General features: G+C 41.9%; 1 protein-coding gene and 1 long non-coding RNA gene across 5 annotated transcripts in view; one reads left to right on the top strand and one right to left on the bottom strand.

Moving 5' to 3' along the window:
* Positions 1-17,914, bottom strand: LOC125963442 (uncharacterized). Of its 2 annotated transcripts, XR_007475430.1 has the most exons (3): positions 17,811-17,914; positions 9,008-9,237; positions 1-5,043 (listed from the first exon to the last, which is right to left on the bottom strand). It is a non-coding gene; the product is annotated as an uncharacterized LOC125963442 (long non-coding RNA). The 2 variants fall into 2 exon arrangements; XR_007475431.1 differs by lacking the exon at positions 1-5,043 and having other exon boundaries at positions 7,456-9,237.
* The window catches only part of ARRDC4 (arrestin domain containing 4), a 13,508-nt gene continuing 5,531 nt past the window's right edge, over positions 17,832-25,808 (top strand). Inside the window, exons 1-5 of one of the 3 annotated variants that reach the window (XM_049705724.1) lie at positions 18,135-18,274; positions 20,123-20,340; positions 22,466-22,532; positions 22,777-22,924; positions 25,385-25,487. In XM_049705724.1, the coding sequence (XP_049561681.1) occupies positions 25,412-25,487 (76 nt within the window). In that variant the 5' untranslated portion in view covers positions 18,135-18,274; positions 20,123-20,340; positions 22,466-22,532; positions 22,777-22,924; positions 25,385-25,411. Of the gene's footprint in view, positions 18,275-20,122; positions 20,341-22,465; positions 22,533-22,776; positions 22,925-25,384; positions 25,488-25,808 lie in introns of all 3 variants that reach the window. The other 2 variants (XM_004271660.4, XM_049705723.1) reach the window with 2 other exon arrangements.

Raw genomic sequence — 25,808 nt, forward strand, 5'->3', positions numbered from 1 at the left:
AGGCGAGCACAAAAGGCATTGCTGCTTCCAACTTGCTCTCCTGGATTGCTTGCTCAGTGGGGGTGGGGCTGGGGGGCATCTTATTGTTAGGACACAAGCAGCCTGTGGAGAGGGGCCCCTGTGAGGAGTAACGGAGGCCTCCAGCCACAAGCAATGCCAACTTGCCAGCCATGTAAGGAAGTCACCTTGGAAGAGAATCTTCCAGCCTCAGATGACCACAGGCCCAGCCAACATTTGTCCAAAAACCTCATGAGAGACCCCAAGCCAGAATGCCCCATCTAAGCTGCAACTGGATTCCTGACCTTCAGAAACTGCGTGAGGTAATAAATGGGGATTGTTGAGTTGAGCTACTGAGTTTGGGGAGTAGTCTGAGGCACAGTGATAGATAATGGATACACTGGCTAAGATGACTCAGCTGGGACAGCTCATCTCCCCTCCACATGGCCTCTCATCCCCCATCATGCTGGTCTGGATTTGTTCTCATGGCTTGACAGTTTCCCAAGGAAAAAAGCAGAAGCTTATGAGCACCCCGAGGCCCAGCCTCAGAAATGGCATGCCACCTACTGTTGGCTAAAGCAAGTCCCCAGGCCAGCCAGGTTCAAGGGTGAAGAAACAATCACCTCCCCTTGACGGAAAAAGCTGTAGTCACATTACAAGGGGCATGGGTAAAGGGAGGGGAATAATTGGGGCCATTGTGACAATCAAGCTACCATAACAGAATTATCAGTCAGTCAAGGTGTTTCCCCTCCTTGGTCCCAAGAGTGGGCTCTTGACTACAGCAAGGAGAGTTTGCTCTCCACCCCAGGAATTTTGACTGTATGACTCAAGAGGAAAAATAAATGGTTTCATCCTGACAATGAGCAGTTTGAAAAGACAGAGCACTAGCTCTTGACACCTAGATTTCTGGAGATTTCCTACTTCCTGTCCCGTCTGGTTCTTCAGCTATTCCTTGTGTAAACTAGCACATGCTTTCTTATAAACGCCCATTCTTTCCTGCTTAAGTTAGTCAGAGTCCGTTTCTGCTGCTTACCATCAAAGAACCCAGCCAGAGAATCCAGTGACCTTGGAAGCACTCAGCTCATGTCCAGACAAGCTCTGGTGTTCCTTCCAAAGCTAGGGACCAGAAGATGCCATAAACAAAGCACCGAAAGATCCCTCAGATGATTACTGGCACTTAAGAAATAACTTCGGGGCTTCCCTGCTGGAGCAGTTGTTGACAGTCCGCCTGCCGATGCAGGGGACACGGGTTCGTGCCCTGGTCCGGGAAGATCCCACATGCCGTGGAGCGGCTGGGCCCGTGAGCCATGGCCACTGAGCCTGCACGTCCGGAGCCTGTGCTCCGCAACGGGAGAGGCCACAACAGTGAGAGGCCTGCGTACCACAAAAAAAAAAAAAAAAAAAAAAAAAAAAAAAAACAACTTTGAAAACTCTTTAAACATACTTAAGGACAAATGTAATAAAAATGCAAAGCAATCACAATTAATGCTATAGAAACTACCCTAAAATGGTATTTTCTGCAAAGGCTACATTGTCTGGCAGCATTTCCATGTGGCAATGCTGCTGTATGCCAGGGATATCACATACTAGGAGAGGCCAAAGTTTCTGGCACTTGGACCAAATATTCATATTCAGGCTATGAAGGTGATGGCATCACACCTCCTGCTTCCCGTGGACGTATGGCAGCTTCAGGTCGCTGCTCCATTCGCTCATCTATTTCAGGTTATTTTTACAGTCACTCCGGGCCTGACATGATTTCCACTTTCAGCTGGTCATGTTTCCTTCCTAATTCGCCATACCAATCGGGGATGACAGAAGGTATCAACTCCCTTCTCGGATATTTAAACTGCAAGCAGTCATCTGTATGCAAAAAGTGTGCCCATGAACTTTTGTGTGTGTGTGTGTGTGTGTGTGTGTGTGTGTGTGTCTGTGTGTGTGTGTGTGTGTGTGTGTGTGTGGTACGCGGGCCTCTCATTGTTGTGGCCTCTCGCGTTGCGGAGCACAGGCTCCGGACGCGCAGGCTCAGCGGCCATGGCTCACGGGCCCAGCTGCTCCGCGGCATGCGGGATCCTCCAGAACCGGGGCACGAAACCCGCGTCCCCTACATCGGCAGGCGGACCCTCAACCACTGCGCCACCAGGGAAGCCCGCCCATGAACTTTTGACAACTTTCCTTATCAGAGGCCAGAGCGTAAAGTTGCAAAATCAGATGGCTCCCGGAAATACTTCCCCCATTGATGTTCAGCAGCTTCTGAAAGAAACTCATTAGTGGTTTTTCAGGTTGAATTTCCAGCAGCTGTCAATCAGGGACAGGCTTGGGCACTTTGCGGTGGAGACACTGTGTCCTAGTGATTAGGAGCACAGACTTTAAACCTGAAAACTCTGAGTTTCAGTCTCAGCTTAACCCTTCTGGGTCCCAGTTTTCCCATTAGGAAAATTTTGCCAAAAATAGAAACTATCTCATAGGGTTCTTCTGAGAATTAAATGAAACAATATGTGTAATACACTTAGTCCATAGCTTGCAACCTAGGAAGCAATCAATAAATGCTAATTGTTACTGCTTCTATCATTATTACTATTAATAATACTACCAATAATAATTTAACATGCCAGCAGCTTCCAGGACTGGAAAAGCAAGGCCCAGTGATTCACCAAGTCGCAGCTGCAGAACTAATGCTGGGCCAGGCAGGATTGGCATCAGCCTCTAAGAGCAGCAACTGGGGAGGTGGGGCAAGATGTTGTGGCTCAGAGTCCAAGTTCCATCACTAGACACTGTCAGCATCTCACTTTCATACTCCATCGGGGTTGGACCAGCAGACAGAAGTAGAGCCAGCCCTCAGAAGAAAGGAGGTGAGAACACATGTAAGTATCAGGGCTGGGCTCCACACCCAGTAGAGAACGGAAGTGGATGCCTGGACCTGGGCAAGAAACAAGACAGTTGCAAGGGCCCTACTGACACTCTGGAACACCCAGGGCTCTGGTCACACTGCAGTACCCGGGGCAGCAGAAACTCTCCAGACCCATCCAATCAGCTGAAGGGAGTAAGTAAGTTCGCATGGTGCTACCAAGACCAGCTCTCTGGCAGACTGAAGGCAGTGCTGTAATGTGAGCTGCTCCTTGACTGTAGGGATAATATGATCTCCCTCTCTGAGCTAAAGGAAGGAATAAAATCAACAAGGAAAAGGAAAGCATGGAGCCCACAGTAATGGTACATCTGCAGCAGCCACAGAGCACTCCAGGCAGGAGCAGGGCTGCTAATCTGAACAAAGAGCTGTTATCTCATCTGTCAAATTCAGGGTACCTCAGGGCTCTGCCACCCCCTCCCCGACCCTCTGGCAATTGTGTGTGGCCAGAGGATCCCAGCCACTGAGTCATTCTCAACAGAACCCTCCAGAACCTTGCTACTCACAGTGGTTCTCAAAGGGAATCAGAATCTGCATTTTAGCAAGATGTCCACAGAATACACATGAGCGTTTCAGTTTAAGAAGTTCTGTGAGGACACTTTTTTTTTTTTTTTTTGTGGTATGCAGGCCTCTCACTGCTGCGGCCTCTCCCATTGCAGAGCACAGGCTCCGGACGCGCAGGCTCAGCGGCCATGGCTCACGGGCCCAGCCGCTCTGCAGCATGTGGGATCTTCCCGGACCGGGGCACGAACCCATGTCCCCTGCATCGGCAGGCAGACTCTCAACCACTGCGCCACCAGGGAAGCCCGAGGACACTTTTATCGATTGGTGGGATTGAGAATGTGAGTTCAAACCTATCAATATTTGCCATTCCTGCTTTGAAAACAGACTGAGATTGGGGGTGCTGAAGGCATGAAGATGTCCCTCATTTCAGAAATGATACCAGAGTCTCTAAGTGGCAATGATACCAGAGACTTTGGGCTCATGAGAAGGTTGCCGTGTAGCCAGAACTAAGACAGTCCCAGCCAAGTGGAGATGGCAGGTTCGAAAGAAGCCAGTAAAGATATCTGGGAAGTGGAACAGACATTTGGAGCTGGAGCATGATAATAATTAGAAGACGCTCCATGGGACCCTTGAGTCTGATGTATCTTGTCATGATTTCCTTCATGTTGGCTCATCTTGATTGTCTGTTCTACTTCATCGTTTGTAGTTTTGAGAAGATCAAACCCACTCAGCTATGTTGAGGTGTCCCAAAGAAAGATGGCTTTCTCTGGGTCAGGACTACAGATGGGAGCTGCTGCAGTCCCCTGGGAACCAGGAAATGGTGACCAGACCAGAGTAATCAGGGAATACGGGAGAAACAGAAGAAAAGTGAACGTTTGGGGAAGCACTCAAGACCCTCCCACCTGTAGGATGTTTTTCTTAAAAACTGTGCATCTTTGTGTGGGTATGAATTTCAGGGAGGTGGTTTTTCCCTTTGTGGCTTCTTCTGAGAATCTTCTGAAATGGATGAATCTTTACCCCTCTCTCCCCATCCACCAAATGTAGAGATAAGCTCAAAACTTGGCACAATTTCAGGGGCTTACAGAACCTGTATGATCTCAGGGACCTCAGGTTAAGAACTCATGCCTGGCACTTCCCATACATTTTTTTTTCTTCTTTGAATCCGTAACTTTAAACCCTGACACCACCATTGTTTCTAAACAAATAAGGAATACCAGGTAGTTTTCCATTTCTAGTGAGAACTAACTCACCTTTCAGACAATGAATTTTGGAGCAGCGGTCCTCACATCAGATGTGCTGCTTAAGCTGGAATTCCCAGGAGAGCTCACAATAAACACGAGTGCGCAGGCTAGAGGCTGTGATTCTATTTGTTTGGGTGGAACACAAGCATCTATGTTTTTAAAGCTCCCAGGCAATTGTAAAGTGCATCCCAAGTTCAGAACCACTGCTCTAGGGTGATTTTGCCTAAACTGGGTCTGGGATAAGCAGTAATCACTACTCTGCCTTCCCCTGCCCCTCTCAGCAAGCCCTCTGTACTGGAAGCAGACGTGCACAACCCAGGGTAAAGTGAGATGAAGAAAATCTTCTATTTGTATCCTTTTCCCTCGGGTACAATCCTGTTTACGTCCTAAACATGAAACCTGAAATAATAAAAATAAATTTTTATTGAAGTGTAGTTGGTTTATAATATTGTGTTAGTTTCAGGTATACAGCATAGTGATTCAGTATTTTTACAGATTATATTCCATTATAGGTTATTACAAGAAAATGGGTATAATCCCCTGTGCTATACAGTGAATCTTTGTTGCTTGTCTATTTTATACGTAGTAGTTTGTATCTCTTAATTCCATACTCTTAAATTGTCCTTCCTCCCTTCCTCCTCCCCTTTGGTAACCACGTTTGTTTTCTATGTCTGTGAGTCTGTTTCTGTTTCATATAGATATTCAGTGATATAAAAACCCAAGTTAACAAACACCTGTCAATAAGCCATGGATCTTCGACTCCACCCCCTCTACACCACGTACAAAAGTCTTTCACAAGCAGGGTGGGGACATGCCTCTGACTTCTCTCAGAATCACCACTTGTGGTTGTGAAATTTCAGGTGAGTCACTTGATGTTTGGTAAACAAACGTCAGTATCCCAAAGATGCCTGCCTATAAGTCTACCTCTGTCTGTATATGCATGTCATTTCCACATGCTTTTGACAAGGACGTGGATTTTCCAGTCAACCTTTCAAGTATGTTACTTCTCTGAAAATCACTGAGCAATAAATTTAAAGCTCAGGAGTATTGGCAACAAATGTGAAGAATTAATTGGCAGTCTTAAAGCTCAACTTGGAAAAAGTTCATTACTTCTAATGGCTTCTTTACAAAATTCTCTATTTGTTTCAAGGCTAGAATACATGGTTGCCACATCTTGGTGGATGGCTAGCATCTGGCTTCGCCTCTAAAATTTCAGCCACTGCCTGGCTGCAGACTCTATCCGGATAGGATACTTTGAAAAAAAACAGTGTCTCAGCAATAAGCTTTCCTTCAGTCAAGTGTTAGTTCTTACACTGCAGCCCACTGTGCCCAATTTTAAAGAACTTCTGACTCAGATGCAACATTTGTGATAATCAGTTATTCCATTTTAATAACAGTAATTGAAATGCCTCTTATGTCAGCCTACATTCAATGAATAAAAGAATGATTTCTACTCTGATGGTCATAGGGGAAGAATACTGAACCCAAGCAACTGAGATGTCTTCATTGTCACCCCCCTCCCCCGCATCAAGTAATCCATGATGGTGTGGCTTGGACATGAAACCAAGGCTGTACTCAGTGTCATTATGTCTTTGAAAAGCAGTGTCCTGTGAGGCTCAGCTTCAAGAGAGAAGTCAGACATGAGGTTTTTGAGCAAATGGCTTGGATGATTACCTTGGATCTTATTACACATCTTTATGGAAAATGGCCTAGCTGAGAACATCTTTAAAACACACACAACTCCAGTCATCCAAAACCCTAAAATTCTTCCCTGGTTACACATAGTATTTGAAGTTCCCTTTAAATATTCTAATTACAAATGTGATTTTAATGTGAGCTAGTAAAATATATTTCTTCTCTACATCTCAACAAGAGCATTTTTTTTCTTGCCTAGAGAAGGAAGACTGTCAGAAGTGACATGACTACCAGCTACTGTCACATGAAATATTACAGTTCACAAAGTACTAACACATACATTTTCTCACTGAATCCTTCAATTATGACCAGTCCAACTTTCTTAAAGAGTCTAAATAGCTCATCCAAGTTCATGCCTTCAGGAAGTGGTAGAGCCAGGGCTCAAAACCAGGACTGTCAGACTCAAAATTCATGTCCACTACCATCATCTTACCAAAGACAACAAGGGCCACCATTTTCGGGGCACTTATTGTATAGCTGGCACTTTTCATGCAGTATTTTATTTAACATGATCCACAGTGAGGAAGGCGTTAACATCTGAAGCCCAGAGAGCTTAGTCCCTTCCTCAACTTTACACAGCAAATGCTAGAAGTAAGGTTTGAATCCTGATCTTTTCACTGCCCCTGTGGCTTCACATGAGGTAGAGATCAGCTCTCCATGTGCCTTTGAACATCACACAACAAGCTCCACTCAGCAGCGAACAGCCCTGAAGCTGACGCTAAAGGCCAGGGGTCCCTCCATCCTGACATGTGACGTGGGACACTGGAAACCTTCCCTGCCTAGCCTGATAGTGTTCCCAAGTGATCAAAAGGACTCAGGGAAGCTAACATTTGACGATGTGAAAGCATCTACCGTTTTAATACCTCTATGTCTTATTTACCCCACTAGCCCGTGATCTACTCGACCCTTGAAAAAAACCTGCAAAGCTTCATGTCTGAGCCCTGTATTCTAACAGGTGGAGAGAGTCCACTGAGTGCTGAGGTGCACTGAAAACATGCCAGACATGAAAATACCAGTTTTCCTATGCACTATCAATAAGCAATCTGAAAATGTCCAGGAGGAAAAAAATCCCATCACATCAAAATAGCAGAGAAAATATATATAACAAACCTCACCAGAAATATGCAAGACACATATGAAGAAAAAGATACAATTTTATTGAAGAATACATAAGTTCCTGAATGGGAAAATTCAGTGTTTAAAACTGCTCATTCTTGACAATTTAACTGATAAATTCAATATTCTCTCAATGCTATCCCTATCAAATATCCAGGTTTTTTAAATGAAAACCTGACAAGTTGGTCCTAAAATTTCTTCAGGAAGATAAAATGTATGAAAATAGCCAAAATAAAATGTTTAAAGAATAGAAATGAAGTGATACTTTCTTTACTAGCTATCAAAGCATACTGTAGAAAAACCTGAAATAAACAAAAGTGTTGATTTGGTGCAGGAATAGACAACAGAGCAGTGCTCAATTCTCTCAGAGAGAGAATTTTTTTTTAAACAGACTGATGTACTTTTTCAATTCGACTTTGTCAATTCATTGTGTGATAAAAAGGAATATTCTATTCAGTGGAGAATAGGAATAAATCAATTACAATAAATTATGTTGGAGGAATTAACTATCTTTTGGGGAAAAAATAAGTATTTTTCCTGACAAGATACTCAGATTATTAAAGAGCTTAAGGTAAAAAATAATTAGAAAATTTTAGAAGAAAATATAGAGAAAGGCTTATAGTTATGGGAAAGGGAAGACCTTTTTATGATTAAAAAAATTGATCACATAATGTAAATGATTTATAAATCTGACTATAGTAAATGAATTTATATTAAATTGAATTTAAATTAAAAGCATTTGTAATTAAAAGACTAAAAATGCATAAGATGAGAGAAAATGTTTGCAATATATAACACCAAGTCTCAATACTCAAAATACAAAAAAAAAAAAAAAACTACAACTCAGTGAGACAAAGGACAAGGTGAATTGCCATTTTGCAGAAACAACATGCCATACGATAATATCTCAATCTCACTCATATTCACTCATACTCATAAAAAGGTAAATTTAATCCCCAGTGAAATACCATGTTTCACCCATCTGATCGGCAAATATATCAGACTGGTTATGTCCAGTGTTGGCAAGATAAAAAATGATGCCATGCACTCCTTAAGAGGATATAATTTTTTTGGAGGACATTTTGGCAGTATCTATTTACATTAAAAATGACACATCCTTTGACCCAGCAATTACACTGTAAGGTTTCTATCCTAGGGGAAATAATTACACATATATACAAAGAGACTTACACAAGATGTTCAGCACTATTATTATTAATAACCCCAAATCTAAAGCTACCTAAATGCCTATTAGTGGGGCTATGATTATACAAACAATGGCGCAGTCACGAAATGGAATCCTATGTTACATAAAGGCAGACCTTTATGTACTGATAAAACCAGCTCCAGGATACTTTGAAGAAAAACAAGGTGTAGCACCCATAAGATAATTTTATGTATGTGTGTGTAAGACAAACACATAAAACTAATGCACATATGCTTGCAAATGTACATACTAAGCTGACAACAGTGGGTATGGCTTCAGACCAGGGAGAAAGTTTCTGGCAGTGGAAGGGTCTGAATGCAACCAGAACAGGGGCATGGGACTTACCCCCATTCACATGCTCTTGGCGTAAGTCCATTGGAAAACAGTCTTGATTCTATGGACTCAGTTCATAAAGTGATTTTTAAAAGTTGTTAGAATTTACATTGCTTTTATGATAATTTTATTATTTAATTTAATTAGAATTCTTCCTGAGCCATCAAATATTTGCAAGGAGGTGTTTTGTGAAATCAATAATAGAGTCACTTATCACGTGGCCATCTCCATCGGAGCAGACCCTGTGGAGAAAAGGGAGAGTAGTGGGCAATCATGTAGAACGAATGATGTTTGGTCACAGATAAGCTTTTCCCATCGAGTCTGCATTCAATACAGACCTAATTATATTTATCTAAGACCCTTAATGGTTACTTATCTCACATGTCTTGATTTCACATCTACCTGTTCAGTTTTAGTAATGGAATGTAATCTACTATTAGTTCATCAGCAGGAAACACTTTCCTGGCTCTGCCTCTTCTGTTGTCATCACAATACAACTACATTAGGTGTGCATAAACCATGCAAGAAGGCAGGACCTTTCTGCTGTTCAGAATAAGATACCTTTAGCAAAAGAGTCCTTGTGCCCTTATATTGACTCCTGTCTCTCCATCAAAATGGAGAATCAAATAAAACTTGTTGGCAGTATTTCTTTATTGAGTTGTGTTTTGTTTTCTTTTGTTTCCCTGTTCTTAGTTGCTTTTTTCCCTCATATGCTTTCTCCCTTCCAACTTTTCTTTAAGTAAAAAAAGCTCATTTCAGTTATTTCCTCTGCTGCTGCCACAAATCATTTTTGGAAGAAAGCAGAGGGTCAATTTAGGCCTGTGGATGGAAAGCGTGCTCCAGAACGGTGTTAACTGTGTCCTAAAGAGCATCACTAACTCAGAGAGGAGCACAGCAGCGTAAACTGTGCATATACCGTGATGGTAGGGAACCCATACCCTACCAGTGGTCAACAGCTGATCTCATTACTTATCAAAATTCTTTCCTTCCTCCTTTCTTTTCCATCCTTCTTCTATTCCTTCCTTACTCTTTTCTCCTTAACTTACACTGAAGGCAGTTTAATGAAGATGGAAGGCCTTGGGTCTGACCTTGGCCCTGCCACCTGCTGGCTGTGGAATAAAGCAAGCTACTCCATCTTTCTGAACCTCAGACTCCTGATCTGTAAATTTGGACCTTATCCCAAGATGCCCCTTCACCAGGTTATTGTGAGGCTGAATGGGACCGCGTACACTGAGCATCTAGACTGGCGTTCAGTGGGTGTGCAATAAAAGTTAGGTCTTTCTCCCACTTCCTAGAGATCTTTGCTTTGTACACTTTATTTCCAACTGTCAAACAGGAATTCAGAAAGCAAACACATTTCAAATGTCAGCAACCGTACCAGTGCAACCCCCAAATTAAGATCAAGGTATGAGTGAGCATAAACTGAATTTACAAGATAAAAATGTCTAGGCAAAAACAAGATGAATGTGTGCACTATACAAGAATGAATGAGAGTTGGTACTTATGCAGTGATTCAACTACCTTTATAAGACCTGAAGGATCAGGAAAGATAAATTCTGAGCAACATGGAGTCAACATACTATAACCTTTCTCCCAGTGACTACAATTAAAACTCAGATGATGATTAAAATAACAACAACAATAATAATAACAGCAATTATCTGAGCACCAATAACTGCAAGTAGCTTAGGGAGGGAAATCAAAACTTAAAAAGCAAACCATATTAGGACTTTGCTGGTTGTCCAGTGGTTAAGACTCTGAGATTCCAGTGCAGGGGGCCTGGGTTTGATCCCTGGTCAGGGAACTAGATCCCGCATGCTGCAACTAAAGAACCCACATGCCACAACTAAAAATCCCTCACACGGCAATGAAGATCCAGCATGCAGCAACTAAGACCCAGAGCAGCCAAATAAATTAATAAATATTTTAAAAAAGAAAAAAAGCAAACCAAGTGAGCTTTACAGAGGGTTTTATTTTATCTCCTGACCTGAAACTAAGGGTGGTCCCAGGGTGGAACTACAAAAGGAGACACAGGCAGCAAAAAATCAGAAAGAACCCTTATCATTTAGTCAGAGAACCAAGAAAAGGTGTTCCTATAAGCAGGAAAGTACGGGGAAAATCCCTGTTGTTGTTGTTGTTGCTGTTTCGAGTAAACTTTCACTGTGGAATAACTTTAGGTTTATAGAAAACCTGCAAAGATAGAATCGAGTTCCTGAGCCCCCCTTACCCCATTTCCCCAACTGTTAACATCTCATATTAATATGTTCCATTTTTGAAAACTAAGAAACCAATATATTACTAAACTTCAGACTTTATTTAGATTCACTAGTTTTTCAACTAACATCATTTTACTGTCCTAGGATCCAATCCAGGACACCATATTACATCCAGTCATCATGTCTCCTTGGTCTTCTCTGGTCTGTGAGTTTCTCTGTCTTTCCTTGCTTTCATGGCCTTGAGAGTTTTGAGGTACACCCATCAGGTGTTTTGTAGAATGTCCTTCAATTTGGGCTTGCTGGATGCTTTGCTCATGCTTAGACTGGAGTTATGGGTTTTAGGGAAGAATATCAAAGAGGTGAAGTGTCCTTTTCAAGCTATCCTATCAGGGGTAACTGCTGTCAACATAACTAATGACTGGTGATGTTAACCTGGCTAAAATATGTTTGCTGGGTTGCAAACAAGTGACTAAGTCTAGTGTACACTCAACGGGAGAGAGAAGAGAATCTACATCAATAATTGGGAATCCTTCTGTAAGGAAGAGTTGGCTCTTCTCCTCCATTTTTTAATTTATGTAATCATTTACTGCATCAGTATGGATTCACATCGATTTGGGATTTTCTTTCTCTTTTTTTTCCTCCTGGCCCTTCCCTAAGGGTGGCTCTGGTCCTAGAGCTCCACAGAGGAGTCCCTGGTGGCACAGGAACCTAAAACCCAAGGAGAATACTTGTCTATCTGGCTGGAGGAAATGGGAAAAGATGACCCTGTGGCCGGGAGTGTGAAGATCCCCATTTTCTTCTCTCTTTTTCCTCACTGTTTTGCCTTGAGAGTAACCCCAGTAGCAGCAGCACTTGTAGCTATAATCCCTAGAAGAACAACAAATTTCCACCCAGTGGGTTGGAGGAAGGGGCCCTGGGGAGCTACAGGGAATGAGGGAAATAATGAAGCGGAAAGAAATATGGAAAAGTATCCCCTAATTCTGTATATGAACTGATATAGTCCCAGGCTCACTCTGAGCTGCTCACCTGGGGTAAAGACCCATAGCAGGAGAGCAAAGCCTGTAAGAACTGAACTGCCATTGGAACCTCTGCCCACAGAAGGAGGGTTCAGAACAGTCTGAACAGTGAACATTCCCAGGTTCACTGCCTGTCAAAATAAAATAGCTGGCATTCTGCAGAGGATTTTAACAGGACTCAGAGTCTTATAAGAGTCAAAATGTCTATGGTATAATCTAAAATTATTCAACATACAAAAAAAAAAGGAAAATGTAACTTCTCAAGGGAGAAGACAATCAGATTTCAAGCTGAAGATTACCCTGATATAGAAATTTTTTCCAAGATCTTTAAACAACTATTATTGTCATGCTCAATGAGATAAAGGTAGACGTTCTTGAAATGTACAAAAAGATGTTCTTAGCAGGGGAATAAAAACTATTTTTAAAATGAGTATTTTAGAACTAAAAAATACAATATATTAAATTAAAAAGTCACTGGATGATCTCAATAACACAATGAAGGTGATAGAAGAAAAGGTCAGTGAACTGGCAAACAGATCAATAGAATGTATCCAATTTCTATAACAGAAAGAAAAAAGATTGAAAAAAATCAGTCTCGAGGTCCTGTGGGACAATATCAAAAAGATCTAATATTCATGATATTTAAGTCCCAAAAGGAGGCGAGAAAAGAGATGGGTGCAGAAAAAAAGTGAAGACATTATCAAAGGAAACATAAATTTGGTGAAAGACATATACAGCTGTAAGAACCCCAAACAAAATAAACTGAAAGGAAACCAAACCCATCCACATTGTAGTCAAACTGCTGACAACTAAAGATAAAGAAAAAATCTGGAAAGCAGACAGAAGAAGATTCCCTTTATGTTTATGAATATGGAAATAACAGTTTGAAGGACTGTTTGGTTTTTCATTAGAAACCAAGGTTATCAGAAGGCAATGGAATAACATCCATAAAGTACTAAAAGAAAGAACACGATGCTGTACACCTAAAACTAATATAACATTGTAAACCAGCTATATTTGAATTTTTAAAATGCTCTTATTATTTTAGTAAAAATAAAGTATATGACAATGTAAAAAAGGAAAAAAAAAGGGAAAGAAAAGAACTGCCAGCCCAAAGGTCCATATTCAGCATATATATCCTTCAATAATGATGTCAAAATAAAACTTTCTCAAAGAAAAACTAAGGGAATTCACTGCAGCAGGCCTTCTCTAAAATACTAAAGGGCATCCTTCAACCTGAAATATTCCCTGAGGGAACTTGGAACTTCAGAATAAAGAAAGAGCAACAGAAATGATAAATATCTGGATAATTATAATAGACTACCTTCTCTTAGATTCTTTAAAATACATATAACTGGGCTTCCCTGGTGGTGAAGCAGTTAAGAATCTGCCTGTCAATGCAGGGGACACGGGTTCAAGCCCTGGTCTGGGAAGATCCCACATGCTGCGGAGCAACTAAGCCCATACACAACTACTGAGCCTGCGCTCTAGAGCCCACAAGCCACAACTACTGAAGGCTGTGAGCCTAGAGCCCATGCTCCGCAGCAAGAGAAGGCACAGCAATGAGAAGTCCGCACACCCCAACAAAGAGTAGCCCCCGCTCGCTGCAACTAAAGAAAGCACACGCGCAGCAACAAAGACCCAACACAGCCAAAAATAAATAAATAAAAAATAATAATAATAAAATAAAATACATATAACTACCTGAGGCAAGAATGTACATTGTCTGGTGGGGTTGTCAATACATGTGGATGTAATATACATGCCAATTATGGCATAAAGAGGGATACTGACCCCTAGGGCAAGTGCTTAAAAGAAAACAAAACTACAAAGCGATATAGCTCAAAATCAGTGGATACATTTAAACAGATTACTAAAAGATATGCAAACAATCGAAAAGAAGGCAGGAAAGGTGGAATAGAGAAACAAACACCACATCCACAAACCAAGCAAATAATAAAATAATACACCTAAAACCAACCATATCAATGATTGCATTATATGTAAATGGTCTAAACACACAAAGTTAAAAGACAGAGACTGTCAGATTGGACTTTTTAAAATGCTATATGCTGCTATATTAATGTTAGCGGAACTTAAATAGTCACAATAATATATGCACAATAAAAATGGAATTTTATCTGTGAACCAGGTGGGTCACTATAAACTACATTCTGCCTAGTTGTACAATATTTTTTGTTTGTTTAAATATCCTCCTTTTTTAAGGTTTGGCTGAGGCAGCTCTGCTCTATAGCAAACATGTCCAGGCCCATGTAAGCCAGTCCAACGGCCCCAGGTTAACCACTCAACAGCCATTTGTCCTCTTCCTTGTTAACAGAGCTCTGATTTTGTTCAGCGTCCAGAGGAAAAAAATCACTTGTTTGAATGAATTGTAAAAATTTTACTTCTTTTTGCCAGTTAATGACCTACTGGTGCACGTGTGACAGTTTTGGCCACATCACATAAGAAGTTTGTAGGGGGCATCTAGGAAATATATTTTCCTTCTGAGAGGAGAGAGTAGGAGAAGAAAAAATTCCCCCTTTTTGGTGGGTTTTTTCCCTTGCTTTAATTTTTGAATTCTGTTACATGAGAATGAGATACTTAGAGCTGTGGTAACCAATGGCACCAGGAAAAGTGCTGAGTGTGGCAGAAGAGAAAAATAAAGGGAGTCTGGGAATCATCCCTAAGAGTGCCTACTACTGGGCTTCTTATTAAGTAAACAAGAAATATTCTTATATTTGCAAATGAAGCAACCGACAAAGGATTAATCTCCAAAATTTACAAGCAGCTCATGCAGCTCAATAACAAGAAAACAAACAACCCAATCCAAAAATGGGCAGAAGACCTAAATAGACATTTCTCCAAAGAAGATATACAGACTGCCAACAAACACATGAAAGAATGCTCAACATCATTAATCATTAGAGAAATGCAAATCAAAACTACAATGAGATATCATCTCACACCAGTCAGAATGGCCATCATCAAAAAATCTAGAAACAATAAATGCTGGAGAGGGTGTGGAGAAAAGGGAACACTCTTGCACTGCTGGTGGGAATGTGAATTGGTTCAGCCACTATGGAGAACAGTATGGAGGTTCCTTAAAAAACTACAAATAGAACTACCATATGACCCAGCAATCCCACTACTGGGCATATACCCTGAGAAAACCAAAATTCAAAAAGAGTCATGTACCAAAATGTTCATTGCAGCTCTATTTACAATAGCCCGGAGATGGAAACAACCTAAGTGCCCGTCATCAGATGAATGGATAAAGAAGATGTGGCACATATATACAATGGAATATTACTCAGCCATAAAAAGAAACGAAATTGAGCTATTTGTAATGAGGTGGATAGACCTAGAGTCTGTCATACAGAGTGAAGTAAGTCAGAAAGAAAAAGACAAATACCGTATGCTAACACATATATATGGAATTTAAGAAAAAAATGTCATGAAGAACCTAGGGGTAAAGCAGGAATAAAGACGCAGACCTCTTAGAGAACGGACTTGAGGTTATGGGGAGGGGGAAGGGTGAGCTGTGACAGGGCGAGAGAGAGTCATGGGCATATACACACTAACAAACGCAGTAAGGTAGATAGCTAGTGGGAAGCAGCCGCATGGCACAGGGATATTGGCTCGGTGCTTTGTGACAGCCTGGAGGGGTGGGATGGGGAGGGTGGGAGGGAGGGAGACGCAACAGGGAAGACATATGGGAACATATGTTTATGTATGACTGATTCACTTTGTTATAAAGCAGAAACTAACACACCATTGTAAAGAAATTATACCCCAATAAAGATGTTAAAAAAAAAAAAAAAAAAGAAATATTCTTATCGTTTAAGCCCCTGTTGGTCATGCATTCTGCTACCTATGGTCAGAATAACATTAACTGATAAATGAGCAGATAGTCTGGTCGTTCTCAGCACAGAACGCCATCTGGGCAATTCTGCCTTCTGGGCACTATTAGGGCCATTGTCCTACCCCCTTTCCCAGCCACTTCATTTGGATGGAGAAGAACATCTGCCTCTAGAGGATTCATTTCAGAACCAATAATACTGCACAGGTTGGGACTCATAGATTCAATCAGCCAACAAACTCTTACCAAGTACTTCAGCTAATTGTGTGCTAAACTCTGAGTTCAGTACTAGAGGGACAACAATAATGAGAAAAAGTTCTGTGTTTCAAGTGGGGGTGAGGACTATATGCAAATAAGTATACATGGTCAGGTTGTGACATAAAGAACAGTGGCAGAGTAAGAGCATATTGGGGGCTAGTCTAGATAAAGTGAAAAACAGAATAGCAGCTATTTCGGAAATTTATGCAGAGCGAGATTTCTGGCCTTTTCCACTTTCTTTAGGGAGTGGTAAGAAAAAGTTGGACTTGAAAAGCCTTATTAAATTTCCACGTTAATACTCTAAACTCAGAGCAGAAAAGCAACCTTTTGTTTGGAATTATTTTAAAAAATAAAAGAAACAACTACCTCAGGAAAGATTTTTAAATCTCGATATGACATTGATCAATCCGTGATAGCTCACAACCTTGGTATTTTTATAAGGGAAGAATTTATAAGGGTTAGAATACGATGGCTAGATAGTGGCAGCGATGTTAGATGATAAAAACAAAAAATTAGAATAGAAAAGGAATGAAGGATTAAAGAAGAAAATGAAACCGAGGACAGGCGACAGGAGCTGTGGGCATGGAGAACAAGGCAACTGGAAATTTTCGTGGACTGTGACACCGAGGTCAGGAACTCCTTTTGGGTGGGGAAGAAACTTGGGTGGCAGATGTTGTTTAGAAACGAGACTGATGACCTTATTTAGAGCAGGAAGAATGACCATTCCAGCCATTCTCAGTTTAAAGAGGTTGCAAGACGAGCCGGGCAGCAGAACTCCTTAGGGTTGTTCCAGGTTGAGAACCACAGCCTTCATTCTTCCCTTCTGCAGCTCTTTCTTAGGCTGCGAACTCTGAAACCCGAGAGAGGCGGGGCTCAGGAACCTGGATGTTAGTAGATGCCAAGTTGTCCATTAAAGTTCCGAGGCGGTCGGCCCCCAAATCTCACAAGGAAATACTGCTAAATTCCTTTTTCCAGGGTATCTACTTCCTCTCGAGTATTGCAGATGTAATCATAAACACAAGCTGGTCGCAGCCACAACCTCACATTCTAGTGTGAAGCCCCCTGACTCCCGCAAACAGTTCCCAAGCTGCTAGAAACCCCGCCTCCGTTTGTAACCATAGGAACGGCTGGCACGCCGCGAGCCTGAGATTCCCGGTTCCGCCCCCTCCCTAACCAATATTGTTCCCCACTATCTGTCCACATGGGCGCACCGCCTCACTATTGGTCAGTGCCCCAGGACTGTGCCTTGCCCCAGCCAATAAACGGACTGTGCACGTGTACACCCGCGAACTCTGATTGGTCACCACTCCCTGATCACGCACTGCCTTCCTGCGCCAGCCCGTGCGCGGCGGCGCCAATGAAATGACTCAGTAGCCATTTATAACCAATCAGCACGCCGCGCGGCTCACAGCCAGCCTATGGGCGCGCGCCGGGGGTGGGTTGTCCCGGCCCTTTTCCATTCCCACCTGGGTTTGTTAAAGCGACAGGCCCTACGGCGCACCGGGGCTCCACCGGGCACCGCAAAGCGGCCGCGCTGGCCCTCGGCGTGAGCTGGCGCCCGTGACAGCGGCGCCGCTCTGCTTGCGACGCCGGCTCCGGGCCGCTGCCGACGTCCTTGGTGCGGCCGCGTCGGCCGGTAGGATGGGCGGTGAGGCGGGGTCCGCGGCGGTGGTGGGCTCCGAGGGCCGCGTGAAGAGTCTAGGTCTGGTGTTCGAGGACGAGCGCAAGGGCTGCTACTCGAGCGGCGATACGGTGGCAGGGCATGTGTTGCTGGAGGCTGCAGAGCCGGTGACCCTCCGGGCGCTGCGCCTGGAGGCCCAGGGTCGCGCCACCGCCGCCTGGGGCCCGAGCGCCGGCGCCACTGCCCCGGCAGCCGCCTCGGAGGTGGAGTACTTGAACGTGCGCCTGAGCCTGCGCGAGCCCCCGGCCGGTGAGCGCGGGCCACGGCCCGGAGAGGGGCTGGCGGGACTGGGAGAGGGCAAGCCGGCGGATGCCCACCGGCTGGGTGGGCGGGGGGTCCGCCCACGGGGTAGCCGGCCTCAGTTTGGTCGCCTTGACGGGCGGGCAACAATGCCTGCGCCCCCCATCTCACAGCACCGGGGAGATGGTGCTCACTTCTGTTGGCGCCCCGCCCCTGGCTCGCTGGGGTCTGACTGCCTCCACGGTCCCAGGACCATCTAGGACAGCTCTGGGAGTGAGCCGTTGCCATGGGAACCTGTGATGGGCAGTCAGGAATCGAGGATCTGGGGATTTAGGTTCCTTCTCTTGTGGTCTGAGGAGTGGAGGGCGGAACCAGAGTTTACGAGGTTCCATTCTCGGGTGCCCAGTTTATGGGGGCCCCATCTCCCCCGCCCCGTCTCTAGATACTAGTTCTTGGTTCGTGATGAGTTAGCAAAACCTCAGTCTTAGGAAGAGGGAAGTAGTTCCTGAGCGTTACGAGTTCAAAGGAAGTGCTTTTTGACTTGATCATCATACTTGGTTTCTCTCCTTTGGGGAGTGGGGTAACTTAAGAGTTCTACGTCTGTCTTACTTTCTTTGTATTTATTTTTCGCTTCTTTTTGTTTCCTTTGCATTCTCTTCCTCCCTCCCCTGGCCCACCCCCATAGACCTTTAGTGACAGTGGGATCTGGGCACTGTAAGAGTTTCTGGAAGATTGATGACCCTTCTTGTGAAGTCCAGTTAATAGTGTAGGCTTTTACACTATTAAAAGTGCCCATGTGGAAACTCACTACATGGGTATTCTATCAATATTAGGTGCAAAAAAATACTAGGAACGGTGAGTCTTAGGCTTCTTTCAGTTGGTAGGAGCTACTTTAAACTATTTTACTTTTCTGCCTCATCAGCTTCAGCATTTATCTGTAAAATAAATAATGGTATAGACTCTCGGCCCTTGAAGAATAAAATACGGCGTATCAGTGTTTAACCCTTGCTATGTATTATACAAAACTCAGTAGTAAGTGCAGTTTTTCCATGTCCTGCTGTGGAGAAGTAGACTATTCACAGTTAAATCCTCTAGGTATGTGAGAATCGAGTAATCCCAAAAACTGTGGTGAGGAGAACATGTATGAACCAAAGCCCTCTTTTGGATTAACAAGTATAGTATGTTAGGTGACAGTTCTTACCTGCCTTATGCCCTTTCATCAATATGGTTTCCAGAATCAACCTATACATGCCTACCCCAAGGTAACAGACAACACAGATTTTCAAGATGGCTGACTGGAGTCAAGGGCAATGGAAAAGGGAAGTAAATTGTTTTTTTGTCCAGGACTTTGGACTCTGTATTTCTGTGCCCATAACTACTCAGTAAATAGATGTAAGATAAATAGCAGTTGGACCTGGGATTCGAAGTAAAAAAACCGCTTTGGTAAAATCTGGGCTATCAAATAGTGTTTGATTCACAAGTCAGGTTTCGTCTTGTCATTCTAACGGAATAGAATGGCTAACCCTAGACAACCTGAAAATCTTAGCTTGTTTTAGAATGTACCAAAACAAACCTTTGCAAAAAGTTGATTTCATTGAGAAAAAGAATCATTCCTAATATCTGTAGCTTGGAAGAGGCTAGCAACTTTACATAGTTGTGGACTCTTAGGTTCATCTAATTCCAAAACCTAGCTGAATTTCAGCCACCTGAAGAGATTTTTAGAAATACAGATATTCAGGAAGTATGGCTGTGGGATCTATTTTCAAAAAATCTACTGGATAATTTTTCAGCATTGTTAATCTAACTACTTTCATGGTGATTGATTTTCTTCATATTTTTATTCAATAATTATGGTAGAAAGACAAGACACATCAGAGAGTTGGTTTCACTTCTTGGTCGCACACCAGGAGTATGACCTTGTGCGTGTTCCTCATCCTTCCTGAGCCCCAGTCTGCCTCTGTGATGGTCTTCTAGCTCCCACGCTCACCAGTGCTCTGAATTACGAGTTTGGGCTGAAGGACCATTAGCGAATGAAACATCTTGTGACATTGTAGTTCTCATTGCATAAGACAAAGGTAATAAACTATGAGCAGAAGCAGAAATGGGCACATGATTCAGCTTGTGGACCTACTTAATTAAAAATTAATAAATAAGAGAAAGCAAGCAAGCAAAGATTTGTTTCCAAATACTATAACCCAGGTTTATCAACTTTCTCAAAAATTTTTCCTGTTTATGTTTTGAGGTAGTTGAAAGTCTCATTTTAAATGTTCTAGTTCCTATGTTGATTTGTTTTTTCTCTGAAGAGGGAACTTCATCTCTCTCTCAACCTCTTCCAATGTCCTGTGCAACTCTGTTCTTCACACTTGCCTGTCATGCTCTGCCTCATTCCCTTCCCTTCATCTAAACCCCTTCTCACTTGTTTCCATGCCAACTCTTACTTCAACAGCAGAAGTGGTCCTCAAGATGCCCCCGCCACTGCCATGGACTCCAGCATGCTAGGGTCATTACTTGTGTACAAGTGTCTATAGCCTCCTTTCCTCCCAAGGTCTATTTGGGGATTGAAGTTATTTAGGTTTGTATCCATTTCGTATCAGCTTTGTGCTTGACATTTAAGCACTGTAAATTTTGGACATAAATGAAATCCACATTTTTAAACATTTCAAGTACTTTGTCATATTCAGTAATCTAATGATTACAAATTAGAACTTTAGCCCAGCTCTAAGGAGTGTTGGGCTTCCTTGAGCCTAGTACCTGATAGCTATAAAATGGAGAGGCTTCCCTGATTCCAGTGCTGTAGCACTGCTGGGACTTATAGGGCGGCTCTGGACACACCTGAGCTCTGGGACTCACTCTGTCACTGTCATTTAACATGGTCTCATGTCCCTTTGACTTATTCACTTAGCTTCCAAGTCACCCCCCTTTTGAGTATTTCTATTTGAATGATCTTAAGTGGCAAATACTTGTAAGGTTTTTTTTTTCTAATATATTACACATTGAAAATTGGAGATAGATTCAGGAAACTTAATGGGCCAGTAATGCATTCCTGTTTCCTAAAAGTATAAGGTTGAAATGTTAACTGAGTTGATGATGGTCTTAGAACTCTAGTATTTAAATGAAAAATTATCCCATTTCACTCGTGATTTCTGGCCTTTAAATTTTTTTAATGAATGGTTACAGTAGAAATCTCCATTTCATATCTACTGACCAGGCATATCTCAGAGAAAGTTCTCAGTCTGTTCTGCACTTTCTTCATATTAATCATCCCACCCTTGATGAGGGAATTTAGTTCTAAACTTGAATCTATGCACATAAAATGAAGGGAACATTTGTAAGTATCTCTGGGGAGCCACCCAACCAACACTGATAGCCCTGGAGTTGGCTTCAGATCTGAACGATACAGTCTCTGCACTCATCAGGGCTCCAGCACTGCCTCTGGCTTTGCTAGGTCCATCCACACGCTGCCTACTGGCCTTCTCACAGTCAAGGATAAGCCTCTGCGTGAAATGAAATGGTGCTGGCTGACCCCAGAGCAGGAGGAAGGAGTCGTGGCCATGCTTGGCCAGGCCCACTCCATATCCCAAGTTAAACAACATCCCCTATTAATCAGTAATGACTCCTGCCTAATAATTTGTTCTGTTGGTTTGGCTATTTAGTATTCAGTATTCATAATATTCCAAGTAAATTTTTCCTCTCCTTTTCCATCTCTGCCCAAAAAATACTTAGTCTGATTTTTGTGGTATACCCAAAATAAATAGATCTATTTTTTTCTAGATTAATTTTAGGTCAGTTTAATATTGGTACCTCATGTTAATATAATAGTATACTAACATTAGTGTACTCATGCTAGTATACAAGTGGGGGAAATAAATGTTTATGTATATGTAGGTATGTATGTGTATATGGTTGTATACACATGTATATGGGAGCTCTGGCATTTTATGGTAATTACTTGTGTAATTGGTCTATTTGCAGACAGAAGATACATATGTATATACATATATATGTGGTTTGAAATTGATTAAACTTGGTAAAAGTTGATTCAAAATTTAATTCTCTAAATCTCAGTTTAATGTACTTTTTGATGTATATTCAGTGTTATATATAGCTAGGAAAACCTTTTAAAAAAACTATGATTTACATTGTGAAAATTCTTGATGTAATATGAACCTTAGTAAAAATAAAATGTATTCTCTTTTTTAGGTGAAGGCATCCTCTTACTACAGCCTGGAAAACATGAATTTCCATTTAGCTTCCAACTTCCATCTGAGTAAGTGAAACTGTGTAACTGGGGATTTCCTTTCCCTGCAACCTGTCTATCCAGTTGTATGGGCACCAAGTACCTTCTGACATTCAGGTGTGCATGTTTATCCTGAATAACCACTGAGTAGACCTAACCCCGCTCACCTTTTTTTAAAAAAAACAAAACAAAACACCCAACACTTTAAGGGCTTTTCCCAGTTTCGTTAAACTGAAAAACAAAGTTAAAAAGTCATCTCTTTGGTTGATTTCAGACCTTTGGTAACCTCATTCTCCGGGAAATATGGAAGTATTCGGTACTGTGTGAGAGCAGTTTTGGAACGACCCCAGGCACCTGATCAGAGCATTAAGCGGGAACTCCAGGTCGTCAGTCACATCGATGTCAACACACCAGCATTACTAGTAAGTTCTTCCTCCTTCTCTTCCTCCTTCCCCTTTTCCTCCTTCCCTTCCATCCTCCTTCCTTTCAACTGTGGTCTCTACATTTAGCAAGTCTGGTGGCAGCCTGTCCTGTCACTTTCCGATACAATCTTATAACCCATAGGCATTCACTATAAATATGTGATTCTAAGTTGGGCAAATTACAAATTGTGTGTGTTAGTACTATTGATTGTGTCCCTGTTGTTCAGGGCTTCTTTTGCCAGAAAGTTACATGGGCTTAAAATGCATTAATAAGGCTTAATAATAATAATGCACACACACAGAGTAGTTACTTTTCCCAGAGCAGCCACATTCACAGGGCTGTGGTATTCTAAACTCTTCGCTAATAGCAGGTTGAGGAACAGTAATTATGGAAGAGTATTAATCACTCCCAGCCTGTTATTGAAGCTCAGGCCATTATGCTGTGTCTCCTTGCATTTTGCATGTCATTTTCTAACATTAAGTAAGTGCATGCAGCTGCTCTGGAGACCCTTTCACTTATCATTTCCTTATGACAGATTTGGCCACATTAAAGCATTGAACTTCTAATAATCACCAGAAATACTGTAGGCTGGTAAGAAAGATTAGGCTATAAGTAACAACAGAATAGGCAAGATGGGAGTTAATGAGCTAGATTCTTTTATCTAAACCCATATTATCAAAATAATATAAAATTATACCTTGTACTTCCATGATAGCTACTAGGACCTAATGGTTCTTCATTTAAATATGAATGAATGATTTTTTACTTCATAATTTAAACTTTCCATCATGATACTGATGTTACAGAGATATATTTTTAATATTGGAGGTTTCTCTTTCTACCCAGTGTTTTTAAAGATCAGGAAAAGAAACAGGAGTTAAAAGTTGTTTAACTCTACTTCCACACGAAAGTGAAATAGAATTTACTCTGATGTTCACCTTTAGATTATAAAAATGTAACAGATATGGCCTAGTTGCATGGTCCCTTGTGGCCAAAATCGTACAATAGCCAGACCCAGCTGACCCAGCTTATAACTATGACTTATCACCTGCTCAGCACCTATTTTGAAAATTAATGATGCTGATAACTGCTTTGTGTTTCTAAAAACTACTTGGAATTGGGTGGTTAACTAATTCTAAACTATTTATGGGGCCATTGTGGCAAATAATTTAAAGATTTTTTATTCTTTGGCAAAAAGAGATACTATTTGTCCTTTACTATCCTTTTATAATTGAAAAAAATATTGCAGCTTTGGGTTTTACAGTGAACTTTTGGTTTGTGCGTCTTGTAAACTGAGCATTTTAAACAGTATTTTATAATACTGTTTTATAAACAGTATTATATAAGCGTCTTGTATCGCTTATCTTTGCTACTGTAGAATAGAAAGTGGGGTGGTGAGTTCAATAACCCTTTAGATCCATTACACTAGGTGTGTTATTGCACTACCGTTACACAAAACCCAAAAATCATTCTAAGTTAAGGACACTTGAAATTTCTGCCTAATCATTTTGAAGTAAGGAAAAAAGGCTGTTTCCTTATTCCACATTTTAAATGCCAAGACAAAAAGAACATTCTGATTATTGATTTTTATACCATTTCTCCTTTTCCTGATCTACACATAAAGTCTTTAAAAAAAAAAAAGTAGTTCTGTCATATTAATAGGTACTACTACAGTTTTTTGGGTTTTGTTTTTGTTTTGTGTTTTTTTGCGGTACACGGGCCTCTCACTGTTGTGGCCTCTCCCGTTGTGGAGCACAGGCTCCAGACGCGCAGGCTCAGCAGCCATGGCTCACGGGCCCAGCTGCTCCATGGCATGTGGGATCTTCCCGGACCGGGGCATGAACCTGTGTCCCCTGCATCGGCGGGTGGACTCTCAACCACTGCCCCACCAGGGAAGCCCTCTACTGCAGTTTTTTTTGTTTTTTGTTTTTTTTGGTTTTTTTGGTTTTGCGGTAAGTGGGCCTCTCACTGTTGTGGCCTCTCCCATTGCGGAGCACAGGCTCCGGACGCGCAGGCTCAGCGGCCATGGCTCACGGGCCCAGCCGCTCCATGGCATGTGGGATCCTCCCGGACCGGGGCACGAACCCATGTCCCCTGCATTGGCAGGCGGACTCCCAACTACTGCGCCACCAGGGAAGCCCTCTACTGCAGTTTTTGATTGCTTTTTTAAAGGATGGTATATCACTTCCCAGAAACACAATGAAAACATAGGATAAAATAGAATGATGTCACCCTAATTTGAATCTGAAAATTCACCTTAGTTTTCCTGAAAAGGGAATGATTTTTAATGCTTTGTCTTTAACTATTGTACCTAGTTTGTCACAGGAAGATAAGAAAGGTTGATTTGTTGTTTTTTGGAAGACATTGCTGTACAACTGTTTAATAAAAAATGACATAACTTTAAGTTCTATGAGTTTTCTAGACCAGTTTAATTATTTTTATTATTTGAACTTTTCAAGACCCCTGTATTGAAAACGCAAGAGAAAATGGTTGGCTGTTGGTTTTTCACTTCTGGTCCAGTCTCACTGAGTGCCAAAATTGAAAGAAAGGGATACTGTAATGGTAAGCAAACTGTTTAAAAATCCAAATGCAAGATTCATTCATTTTATTAGCTAATTGTAAGTGATTTTTAATAGTGTTTTGTAATTTACCAAGTATATAGTATTTTAAAACATGAATAATACAGTTGTCTGGTTCTAGTATAAATAATTGATATTTAAATATTTGTAAATAGATGAGCGGATCCCAATAATCCTGGTATTTCTGACTTTAGTCCTGGTACTTTCATAGCAAAGACTAAAACCAGTAGAGTGGGAAAATGCCAGCATTTTATTTTAATGTTGCAAAAAAATGTTCCAAGCAGTGTTGCTCAGAAGAGAGCTG

The sequence above is a fragment of the Orcinus orca genome, chromosome 2 (assembly GCF_937001465.1).
Source record: "Orcinus orca chromosome 2, mOrcOrc1.1, whole genome shotgun sequence".
Taxonomy (NCBI): domain Eukaryota; kingdom Metazoa; phylum Chordata; class Mammalia; order Artiodactyla; family Delphinidae; genus Orcinus; species Orcinus orca.